Source organism: Salmo salar, chromosome ssa27 (genome assembly GCF_905237065.1).
Source record: "Salmo salar chromosome ssa27, Ssal_v3.1, whole genome shotgun sequence".
Lineage (NCBI taxonomy): Eukaryota > Metazoa > Chordata > Actinopteri > Salmoniformes > Salmonidae > Salmo > Salmo salar.
Window position 1 is genome coordinate 35,887,267 of NC_059468.1, and position 12,984 is coordinate 35,900,250.

General features: G+C 41.4%; 1 protein-coding gene across 1 annotated transcript in view; it reads right to left on the reverse strand.

Annotated features, from left to right (window-relative positions):
* Positions 1-6,534, reverse strand: part of LOC123730922 (DNA-directed RNA polymerase II subunit RPB1-like) — a 62,944-nt gene extending 56,410 nt beyond the window's left edge. The window contains exon 1 of the mRNA XM_045709531.1: positions 6,502-6,534. Coding sequence (XP_045565487.1) covers positions 6,502-6,534 — 33 coding nt within the window. The remainder of the gene's footprint in view (positions 1-6,501) is intronic.
* Positions 6,535-12,984: the final 6,450 nt, after the last annotated feature.

Genomic DNA, 12,984 nt, shown 5'->3' on the forward strand with positions numbered 1-12,984 from the left:
TATTTCTTTCATCACATTCCCAGTGGGTCAGAAGTTTACATACACTCAATTAGTATTTGGTAGCATTGCCTTTAAATAGTTAAACTTGGGTCAAACGTTTCGGGTAGCCTTCCACAAGCTTCCCACAATAAGTTGGGTGAATTTTGGCCCATTCCCCCAGACAGAGCTGGTGCAGGTTTGTAGGCCTCCTTGCTCGCACACGCTTTTTCAGTTCTGCCCACACATTTTCTATAGCTAGGACCATACCCAGCTAGGGCACTACCCAGAGCTTTGTGATGGCCACTCCAATAATTTGACTTGTTGTCCTTAAGCCATTTTGCCACAACTTTGGAAGTATGCTTGGGGTCATTGTCCATTTGGAAGACCCATTTGCGAACAAGTTTTAACTTACTGATGTCTTGAGATGCTGCTAAAATTGACACACATAATTTTCCTTCTCATGATGCCATCTATTTTGTGAAGTGCACCAGTCCCTCCTGCAACAAAGCACCCCCACAACATGATGCTGCCACCCCTGTGCTTCACGGTTGGGATGGTGTTCTTCGGCTTGCAAGCCTCCCCGTTTTTCCTCCAAACATAATGATAGTCATTATGGCCAAACAATTGTATTTTTGTTTCATCAGACCAGAGGACAATTCTCCAAAAAGTATGATCTTTGTCCCCATGTGCAGTTGCAAAACGTAGTCTGGCTTTTATATGTGTCATAATCCGTGTATGTAGGTGGCAGGGAAGTCAGGTGCAGGAGAAACCAAAGTGGTTCAAAATGGAGTATTTATTAAAGAAAACAAACTCCAAAACCAACGTACTAAATAATCCGGGTAAAAATAACCCGTCGCACACCGATACATAATCAACACGTACATAACATAACAAACAATCACCGACAAGGATATGAGGGGAAACAGAGGGTTAAATACACAACATGTAATTACGGATAAGAAACAGGTGTGTAAAGAGACCAGACAAAACCAATGGAAAATGAAAAACTGATCAATGGTGGCTGGAAGACCGGTGACGTCGACCGGCCGAACAAGGAGGGGCATCGACTTCGGCAGAAGTCGTGACAATATGGCGGTTTTGGAGCAGTTTAGTTTAGTTTAGTTTATTAATTCGACCAGTTTAAAAAACAAGCACACATAAAAGTTAAAAGCCATACATGAACATGAATAAAATCATGGAGGATAACATACAATACAGTCTGGGACTTATTTCCATTGTGGACCTCTTGAAACAAGATGGCTAGACAAGATGGAACACAGTATGACAGTGAAATAATAAAACAAACACATAGAAGAAGAACATCTGTCTCATCCTACCCGTGAAATCATAGGGGTTATTCATATGGGCACAGAGGACATCAAACATATTTTTACTTTATTTTTAAAGCTGTCCAGAGAGGACGTTGTTTTTATAGGCAGAGGCAACTCATTCCATTCTGAGGCTCCAGTATACAAGAAAGTACCTTTCCCAGCATTACTCCTGAACCTGTAGAAGCACACATCAGCATTACTCATTACAGCATTACAGTGGCTTCTTCCTTGCTGAGTGACCTTTCAGTTTATGTCAATATAGGACTCGTTTTACTGTGGATATAGATACTTTTGTACCTGTTTCCTCCAGCATCCTCACAAGGTCCTTTGCTGTTGTTCTGGGATTGATTTGCACTTTTCGCACCAAAGAACGTTCATCTCCTGAGCGGTATGACGGCTGTGTGGTCCCATGGTGTTTATACTTGCGTACTGTTGTTTGTACAGATGAACGTGGTACCTTCAGGCGTTTGGAAATTGCTCCCAAGGATGAAACAGACTTGTGGAGGTCAACAATTTTTTTTTCTGAGGTCTTGGCTGATTTATTTTGATTTTCCCATGATGTCAAGCAAAGAGGCCCTGAGTTTAAAGGTAGGCCTTGAAATACATCCACAGATACACCTCCAATTGACTCAAATGATGTCAATTAGCTTATCAGGAGCATCTAAAGCCATGACATCACTTTATAGAATTTTCCAAGCTGTTTAAAGGCACAGTCAACTTAGTGTATGTAAACTTCTGACCCACTGGAATTGTGATACAGTGAATTATAAGTGAAATAATCTGTCTGTAAACAATTGTTGGAATAATTACTTGTGTCATGCACAAAGTAGATGTCCTAACCGACTTGCCAGAACTATAGTTTGTTAACAAGAAATGTGTGGAGTGGTTGAAAAATGGTCCCGTGTGGCTCAGTTGGTAGAGCATGGTGTTTGCAACGCCAGGTTTGATTCCCACGTGGGACCAGTACGGGGGGAAATGATAATGTATGAAATGTATGCATTCACTACTGTAAGTCGCTCTGGATAAGAGCGTCTGCTAAATGACTAAAAATGTAAATGGAGTTTTAATGACTCCAACCTAAGTGTATGTAAACTTCCCACTTCAACTGTATATGTTTCAAGCAGACCTCCATAGTCCCTGTGCCCAAGAAAGCGAAGGTGGTCATAGGCTGTTCTCTATGCTACCGCACGGCAAGCGGTTCCAGAACGCCAAGTCCAAAAGGCTTCTTAGTAGCTTCTACCCTCAAGCCATAAGACTCCTGAACAGCTAATTAAATGGCTACCAGGACTATTTGCATTGTCCCCCCCAACCCCATTTTTACGCTGCTGCTACTCTCTGTTTATTATCCATGCATAGTCAGTTTACCTCTACTTACATGTACATATTACCTCAATTACCTTGACTAACCAGTGCCCCCTCACATTGTACCGGTACCCCCTGTATATAGCCTTGCTACTGTTATTTTATTGTTGCGCCATAATTATTCTTTTTTCAGTAAATACTTTAACACTTTTTTTTCTTAAAACTGCATTGTTGATTAAGGGCTTGTAAGTAAGCATTTCACTGTAAGGTCTACACCTGTTGTATTCGGCGCATGTGACAAATACAATTTGATTTGATTTGATTTAGATATGATTTTAACTGCTGAAATGTTTACCGCACCCTAGCACTCACGTCGGTAGCCATGAAGTGCTTTGAAAGGCTGGTCATGGCACACATCAACACCATTGTCCCAGAAACACTAGACCCTCTCTAATTTGCATACCGCCCCAACAGATCCACAGATGACGCAATCGCTATTGCACTCCACACTGCCCTTTCCCATCTGGACAAAAGGAACACCTATGTGAGAATGCTGTTCATCTCAACGGTCAACGCCATAGTGCCCACAAAGCTCATCACTAAGCTAAGGACCCTGGAACTAAACACCTCCCTCTGCAACTGGATCCTGGACTTCTTGTAGGGCCTCCTGCAGGTGGTAAGGGTAGGCAACAACACATCCGCCACGCTGTTCCTCAACACTGGAGCCCCTCAGGGGTGCATGCTTAGTCCCTTCCTGTACTCCCTGTTCACCCAAGACTGCGTGGCCAAGCACGACTTCAACACCATCATTAAGTTTGCTGACAACACAACAGTGGTAAGCCTGATCACCGACAACGATGAGGCAGTCTATAGGGAGGAGATCAGAGACCTGGCTGTGTGGTGCCAGGACAACAACCTCTTCCTCAATGTGAGCAAGACAAAGGAGCTGATCGTGGACCACAGGAAAAGGAGGGCCGAACAGGCTCCCATTAACATCGATGGGGCTGCATTGGAGCAGGTTGAGAGTTCCAAGTTCCTTGGTGTCCGCATCACCAACAAACTATCATGGTCCAAACACACCAAGACAGTTGTAAAGAGGGTACGACAACACTTTTTGTATTCGGCGCATGTGGCAAATAACATTTGATTGGAGTTGATTTGATTCACCTGGCAGGTGTTCTTTTAAGCAACAAGTCACGAAGGGGTGTGGTACAGTGGCTTGCGAAAGTATTCACCCTAGACCCTTGGCATTTTTCCTATTTTGTTGCCTTACAACCTGGAATTAAAATTAATTTTTTTGAGGATTTGAATCATTTGATTTACACAACATGCCTACCACTTTGAAGAAGCAAAATATTTTTTATTGTGAAACGAACAAGAAATAAGACAAAAAAACGGAAAACTTGAGAGTGCATAACTATTCACCCCCCCAAAGTCATTACTTTGTAGAGCCACCCCTTTTGCAGCAATTACAGCTGCAACTCTCTTGGGGTATGTCTCTATGAGCATGGCACATCTAGCCCCTGGGACTTTTGCCCATTCTTCAAGGCAAAACTGCTCCAGCTTCTTCAAGTTGCATGGGTTCCACTGGTATACAGCAATATTTTAAGTCATACCACAGATTCTCAATTGGATTGAGGTCTGGGCTTTGACTAGGCCATTCCAAGACATTTAAATATTTCCCCTTAAACCACTCAAGTGTTGCATTAGTAGTATACAGTCGTGGCCAAAAGTTCAGAGAATGACACAAATATTGATTTTCACAAAGTCTGCTGCCTCAGTTTGTATGATGGCAATTTGCATATACTCCAGAATTGTATGAAGAGTGATCAGATGAATTGCAATTAATTGCAAAGTCCCTCTTTGCCATGCAAATGAACTGAATCCCCAAAAAACATTTCCACTGCATTTCAGCCCTACCACAAAAGGACCAGCTGACATCATGTCAGTGATTCTCTCGTTAACACAGGTGTGAGTGCTGACAAGGACAAGGCTGGAGATCACTCTGTCATGCTGATTGAGTTTGAATAACAGACTGGAAGCTTCAAAAGGAGGGTGGTGCTTGGAATCATTGTTCTTCCTCTGTCAATCATGGTTACCTGCAAGGAAACACGTGCCGTCATCATTGCTTTGCACAAAAAGGGCTTCACAGGCAAGGATATTGCTGCCAGTAAGATTGCACCTAAATCAACCATTTATCGGATCATCAAGAACTTCAAGGAGAGTGGTTAAATTGTTGTGAAGAAGGCTTCAGGGTGCCCAAGAAAGTCCAGAAAGCGCCAAGACCGTCTCCTAAAGTTGATTCAGCTGCGGGATCGGGGTTACACCAGTACAGAGCTTGCTCAGGAATGGCAGCAGGCAGGTGTGAGTGCATCTGCACGCACAGTGAGGCGAAGACTTTTGGAGGATGGCCTGGTGTCAAGAAAGGCAGCAAAGAAGCCACTTCTCTCCAAGAAAAACATCAGGGACAGACTGATATTCTGAAAAAGGTACAGGGATTGGACTGCTGAGGACTGGGGTAAAGTCATTTTCTCTGATGAATCCCCTTTCCGATTTTTTGGGGCTTCCGGAAAAAAGCTTGTCCGGAGAAGACAAGGTGAGCGCTACCATCAGTCCTGTGTCATGCCAACAGTAAAGCATCCTGAGACCATTCATGTGTGGGGTTGCTTCTCAGCCAAGGGAGTGGGCTCACTCACAATTTTTCCTAAGAACACAGCCATGAATAAAGAATGGTACCAACACATCCTCCGAGAGCAACTTGTCCCAACCATCCAGGAACAGTTTGGTGACGAACAGTGCCTTTTCCAGCATGATAGAGCACCTTGCCATAAGGCAAAAGTGATATCTAAGTGGCTCGGGGAACAAAACATCAATATTTTGGGTCCATGGCCAGGAAACTCCCCAGACCTTAATCCCATTGAGAACTTGTGGTCAATCCTCAAGAGGCGGGTGGACAAACAAAAACCCACAAATTCTGACAAACTCCAAGCATTGATTATGCAAGAATGGGCTGCCATCAGTCAGGATGTGGCCCAGAAGTTAATTGACAGCATGCCAGGGCGGTTTGCAGAGGTCTTGAAAAAGAAGGGTCAACATTGCAAATATTGACTCTTTGCATAAACTTCATGTAATTGTCAATAAAAACATTTGACACTTATGAAATGCTTGTAATTATACTTAAGTATTCCATAGTAACATCTGACAAAAATATCTAAAGACACTGAAGCAGCAAACTTTGTGAAAATTAATATTTGTGTCATTCTCAAAACTTTTGGCCACGACTGTACTTGTGGTCATTGTCCTGCAGGAAGTTGAACCTCCGTTCCAGTCTCAAATCTCTGGAAGACTGAAATAGGTTTCCCTCAAGAATTTCCCTGTATTTAGGGCCATCCATCATTTCTTCAATTCTGACCAATTTCCCAGTCCCTGCCGATGAAAAACATCCCCCACAGGGGATGGTGTTCTCGGGTGATGGGAAGTGTTTGGTTTGCGCCAGACATAGTGTTTCCTTGATGGCCAAAAAGCTCAATTTTTGTCTCATCTGACAAAAAAAAAGCAATGGCTTTTATCTAGCCACTCTTCTGTAAAGTCCAGCTCTGTGGAGTGTACGGTTTAAAGTGGTCCTATGGACAGACTCCAATCTCCACTGTGGAGCTTTGCAGCTAATTCAGGGTTATCTTTGGTCTCTTTGTTGCCTCTCTGATTAATGCCCTCCTTGCCTGGTCTGTGAGTTTTCGTGGGCGGCCCTCTCTTGGCAGGTTTGTTGTGGTGCCATATTCTTTCCATTTTTTAATAATGGATTTAATGGTGCTCCATGGGATGTTGAAAGTTTATGATTTTTTTTATAACCCAACCCTGATCTGTACTTCTCCACAACTTAGTCCCTGACTTTGTCCCTGATGAAGAGCTCCTTGGTCTTCATGGTGCCGCTTGCTTGGTGGTGCCCCTTGCTTAGTGTTGGTGCAGACTCTGGGGCCTTTCAGAACAGGTGTATATATACTGAGATCATGTGACAGATCATGTGACACTTAGATTACACACAGAAGGACTAACTCATTATGTGACTTCTGAAGGTAATTGGTTGCACCAGATCTTATTTGGGGGCTTCATAGCAAAGGGGGTGAATACATATGCACCCACCACTTTTCCATTTATTTATTTTATTATTATTATTATTTTTTAATTCATTTCACAACACCAATTTGGACTATTTTGTGTATGTCCATTACATGAAATCCAAATAAAAATCTATTTAAATTACAGGTTGTAATGCTACAAAATAGGAAAAACGCCAAGAGGATGAATACTTGTGCAAGGCACTGTATATGAACAATATACCACGGCTAAGGGCTGTTCTTAAGCACTACGCAACGCGGAGTGCCTGGATACAGCCCTTAGCCGTGGTATATTGGCCATATACCACAAACCCCTGAGGTGCCTTATTGCTATTATAAACTGGTTCCGAACTTAATTAGAGCAGTAAAAATATATATTTGTCATACACGTGGTATATGGTCTGATATACCACGGCTGTCGCCAATCAGCATTCACGGCTCGAACCATCCAGAATATAAAACGTTTTATACATTCAGTGTATATGGAAGTAGTTGAGAGCGTAAAAAATGGGTTAAATATGGGTAAAAAAATATATATTATAATTTCCGGATATTTTTATATTTCTCCGATATAGGTCAGAAACTTAAAAAAATATATATAACTAAAGGGGTCCTACAATTCAAAATCAAATAGCTAATTGTTCCTTGGTATGACCATGATGAATGAGATAATGGCATTAAGTTAACCAACCTTTGGAACCTGGTGAAATAGTTAATGGTATGAAGTTAACCAACCCTTGGAACCCGATGAATGAGATAATGACATTAAGTTAACCAACCTTTGGAACCTGATGAATGAGATAATGACATTAAGTTAACCAACCTTTGGAACCCGATGAATGAGATAATGGCATTAAGTTAACCAACCTTTGGAACCTGATGAATGAGATAATGACATTAAGTTAACCAACCTTTGGAACCCGATGAATGAGATAATGACATTAAGTTAACCAACCTTTGGAACCCGATGAATGAGATAATGACATTAAGTTAACCAACCTTTGGAACCTGATGAATGAGATAATGACATTAAGTTAACCAACCTTTGGAACCTGATGAATGAGATAATGACATTAAGTTAACCAACCTTTGGAACCTGATGAATGAGATAATGACATTAAGTTAACCAACCTTTGGAACCTGATGAATGAGATAATGACATTAAGTTAACCAACCTTTGGAACCCGATGAATGAGATAATGACATTAAGTTAACCAACCCTTGGAACCCGATGAATGAGATAATGACATTAAGTTAACCAACCTTTGGAACCTGATGAATGAGATAATGACATTAAGTTAACCAACCTTTGGAACCTGATGAATGAGATAATGACATTAAGTTAACCAACCCTTGGAACCCGATGAATGAGATAATGACATTAAGTTAACCAACCTTTGGAACCCGATGAATGAGATAATGACATTAAGTTAACCAACCTTTGGAACCTGATGAATGAGATAATGACATTAAGTTAACCAACCCTTGGAACCCGATGAATGAGATAATGACATTAAGTTAACCAACCTTTGGAACCTGATGAATGAGATAATGACATTAAGTTAACCAACCCTTGGAACCTGATGAAACAGATGTTATTTATTTATTTATTTGACCTTCATTTAACTAGGCAAGTCAGTTAAGAACAAATTATTATTTACAATGACGGCCTACCCAGGCCAAACCCGGACGACGCTGGGCCATATAATAGATAATGGTATGAAGTTAACCAACCCTTGGACCCTGACGAAAGAGATAATGTCATGAAGTTAAACAACCTTTGGAACCTCTCTGTACATGTTCCTCCTTCCCCTCTACAGCCCTCCAGACTTCCACTTGAAGTACATGGCTTTGTTTAAACTAGAACCCCAACATACATGCCAACACTTGTACTCTTAGATACCCTTTTCAGTGGATTACTTCTGCCCCCTTTTGGTCCACACAAAGCACTACAGGGACCGAGTTATATGGAAACCTATTGCAGTAATATACGATCTTCTCGAAACCTTTTATTCTTGGTAACTAAGACTGGGAAAAGGGAAAACCATTCCCAGATCATTATCATTGGCAAACAACATAATGTGCAGTCAATTGAACCCAAATCTATTTGGCCTGAGTAATTGGAGTTTAATTGACTGGTATACTTTTTTTGTTGCTGCACCAAGCAGAGTTCAGTTGTGTGGCTCGTTTACTTGGCTGTGATTTAATTCAATGTATACTCTAAGGAAAGATGTTGCTAAGAGTTTTACGTCTGAAGGATGGGAACACAAAAGTGTGTGCGTTCAAGCCTCGTCTGTGACCTCTCTAACAGAAAATAAATATTCTGTGAAATAAGTGCTTGTCCGATGTGACATGTACCTTAACTGTCAAAAAATATCTGAGCAACAAAACATTAAAAACAAAATCCAGCTTTACAGAAAACTTCACCAAGTTGCTTTCATACTGTGAAATCCTCAATAATGTGTGAAATGCATTGGGAAGCATTGGGTCTCTTCTGCCGAGGTAGAAAAGTTAGAAACTTCACATTGCAGAGAAAAAAAGTACAAAGAGGCAAAAAGGGAGTGTGAGGATTGACTTGTAACACATATTATACCCTACAATGCCAGGACTTATAGTGAAAGCTCTCTGTTTAAGCAGCTTATTTCCCCAAAGCAGCCAGGCATTCTCAATCCACAGTGCACCTGTTTTATATGTGTATTTATGTATGTATGTATGTATTCATTAAACTGACACAAATGTTTCGCTGTGCCGCCACGGCTGCCCTTGTCGGCGAAAACAGCAACAACAATGGATGAGGAAATTGAACTTGGAAATTTAAGATGAAACAAGTTTCTTTATACTATTGAGGGATAAAGGGAAACAACCGTGTCTAACTTAAAGGCCTGCAGCATCAGGGAGGCATCACGACACCCTATACCCTATATAGCACACTACGTATGACTAGAGCCCTATGGGACATGATCAAAAGTATTGCACTATATAGGGAATAGGGTGCCATTTGGGACCATTATATAGGCAATAGGGTGCAATTTGGGACCATTGTATAGGGAATAGGGTGCCATTTGGGACTATTATATAGGGAATAGGGTGCCATTTGGGACCACTGTATAGGGAATAGGGTGCGATTTGGGACATAACCATAGGATTCCAGCTACACTGAATGACCCTCGTCTCCCTGTGCTTTCATTTTCCGCACACACAAAGCAACGGAGGATAAGAACTCAGCTCGGATCCAATAGAGTACAAACAAGTTCAACATGATTTATGTTTACGTAGATGCTCCTTAAAGTAGTGTGCGTATACATTTTCATACGGGTCACCCGTGGGACTCGGACCCACAACGCTGACGTCACAAGCACCATGCTACCAAGTGAGCCACATGGGACAGTTGATGTATTTGCGCAAAAGGCCTACACTATACCAGACCCTAATAAAGGACAACCCTATAACCATATTCCTTCTTATATTTAATGCTATGACTATAACACTGTATACCATACCAACACACACTATATCAGACCCTAATATAGAACCACGCCAGAACAAGTCCAGCGATACATTTAAATCTGATCTAAGACATATGTGGACGGTCCATCCTTGCCGAGACCTCACCTCTCTCTAATGAAATGTTCTGTGATATTGAAATATAACAGCACTGACACTTCAGAGCAGCAGCCAATTAGTGGAGTGACTGCCGGGGGATAGATGGCCACAGAGCGAGGATAAAAGCAGAAACACACCTGCGGGCACACACACATGCGCGCTCAAGGAGGGAATAAAAGCAGCTCTAATGGCGGAGGCAACTTGGGTGACCCTGGCCCGCAGCACAGCACCGTCCACAGATGACGACCTGTGTTCTCCCTCTCGCTCATATTTCTCTGGGAATGAACGAAAGAGAGAGCTGGTTAGAGAGCTGGTCCTGCGCCCACACCACAGTCCTGAGGGAACTGGCTGAGTGCGTTCAGCCCTGGCTCAGCCACAAAGTCTTTCTATCGCCGCTGCTGCAGTGATCAAGACTTGAATGTTGAGCTGACTTTTCCAACCACTTCAAGTTCACCGGCTTGGGCATCACTTGCTTGTAGATGAATCTCGGTATCGTACAACCACTGTGGCACAGAATATGAAGACATGCTGAAGACCAATGGTCCCTCGTAAACTGCGCACATGCGCGGCCGTGCACCTCCTCCAGGACTGCCGCGCAGATGAAATGCCAGGCTGCACAGAGACTCAAGAGATTGAACTCACTGAGTTCGCCCCGTTAGTTTGCACTATATAGATTCACGTTTTTTTTCTGTGATCGAAACAACATTATATCAGCCCCTTTTCAATGCAACAAAACAAAACAAATCTCACTTTGCAAGATTGAGTCTGTGATGTTGTTGTAGGCAGAGCCAGAGCACAATAGAGTATAATTTAATTTGCAGGGGGACCTTGGCCCACGAGCAGTCTTTCAATCATCTGCGAGTGAATGGCTTTTCAGTGCGGTAGGCTACATTGTATACTTCTCTGTGTGGTAATAATAATTCATTTTATTTTGTAATAAAACAATGCAATTTACAGTCACCTATTTAGTCCATGGTGTTACAGACCAAGTAAAAAATAATGTAAAAACGTTTTTAAAAGTCTCATGCAAAGTAGGCCTGCATTGAACACCACATATAGACCTATTGGCTGCTGTCTAAAACGGTTAGGGTACAGCCTCAGTGTTTACTGTAAACGCACCCTGGAAGTTGCACAAAATTTTCACAACCTTCAGGTTTCCGCTCAGTGCCCCAAAAAATTAAAGGGAACATTGCTGAAGGGGATTAGTTGTGGTAGTGTGAAGTGGGATGATTCAGCAACAAAGGAGAGAGAGAGAGAGAGAGACGAGAGACAGCGAGAGAGTGAGAGAGAGAACGAGAGAGAGCGAGAGAGAGTGAGAGAAAGAGAGAGGGAGAGAAAAAGAGAGAGAGACAAGAGAGAGAGAGAGAGCGATTTGATTTTATTTGGATCTCTTTTAGTCCCCATTTGGACTAATCTTCCAAGAGTCCTTAAACATTAAAATACAATTTATAATACGAACACATTTTCACATATAACACACTATTACAAACATACATAATATACTAACATAATGACCCAATAAATACTCAATCTAAAAAATATTGATTCTTCTATAGTCCCACAACATTTCTCTGTATTATATTTAAATAGTTTTAAAATAATGTTTAAATTTATATATTGAAAGTTTTCTGGTTTGCTCAGTTAATTTATTCAATTTCTTCATTGCTCTAAATTGAAATACTCTTTTGCCTATTTCTCTTCTCTGTCTGGATAACGCATAGATGGTGGACAATCTATTCCTAGTATTTACGGAATGTCTGTCTCTTACCAACTGAATACCATTGTGAATAGAACTTGGCCGTTTTAAATGATGTATATTATGAAATAAAATAAGCATGTTTTTTCCAATTATATTGTCGATTGATGACCAACCAAGAACATTGCGCATGACTGCAACAGAAGAACCATATCTCCACCTTAAAACAATCCTTGCTGCTTTGTTCTGTGCAATCTGCAGCCTCCTAACTTCACCTGAAGATGCATTTCCCCAGACCACAGAACAGTAGTTCACGTGACTCTCAATTAATGCTTGTGTTATTTGCTGAAGAATTTTTCCTCGTAAATATTTAGCTATCCTTCTGATTATACATGCTGTTTTATTTATTTTTTTACATAGATTAGTTATTTGAGACGACCATGATAAGCAGTTGTCTAGCTGCACTCCTAGTAGTTTGGTTTCTGCCACTTCTTCAATTTGTACTCCTCCCATACTTAATTGTATCCCATGCTGTTTTGGCCTTTTCCTAGTGGAACAGACCAACATAACTTTGGTTTTCTTGGTGTTTAAAACAAGTTTGTTTTGGCAAACCCACTCCCTGATATTCTCCAAATCTCCTTGTAAAGCTTGCGGTACCTGTTGAACTGATTGTCTTGCTGCATAAATTGTAGTATCATCTGCAAATATAGTAGCTTGAGTTTCAGCTAAGGCATAGGGAAGGTCGTTGGTATATATTAAATAAAGAAGTGGCCCAAGGCAGCTGCCCTGCGGTATTCCACAGTTTAACACACGAGGGGAAGAAAATGAACCATTGATATAGGTGGACTGTTTCCTGTCAGTTAGATATGACTGTACCCAATTCAATGCTACCTCCTTAAAACCATAATGCATTCATTCTGTCAAAATTATTTAATGATCCACTAAATCAAATGCTGCA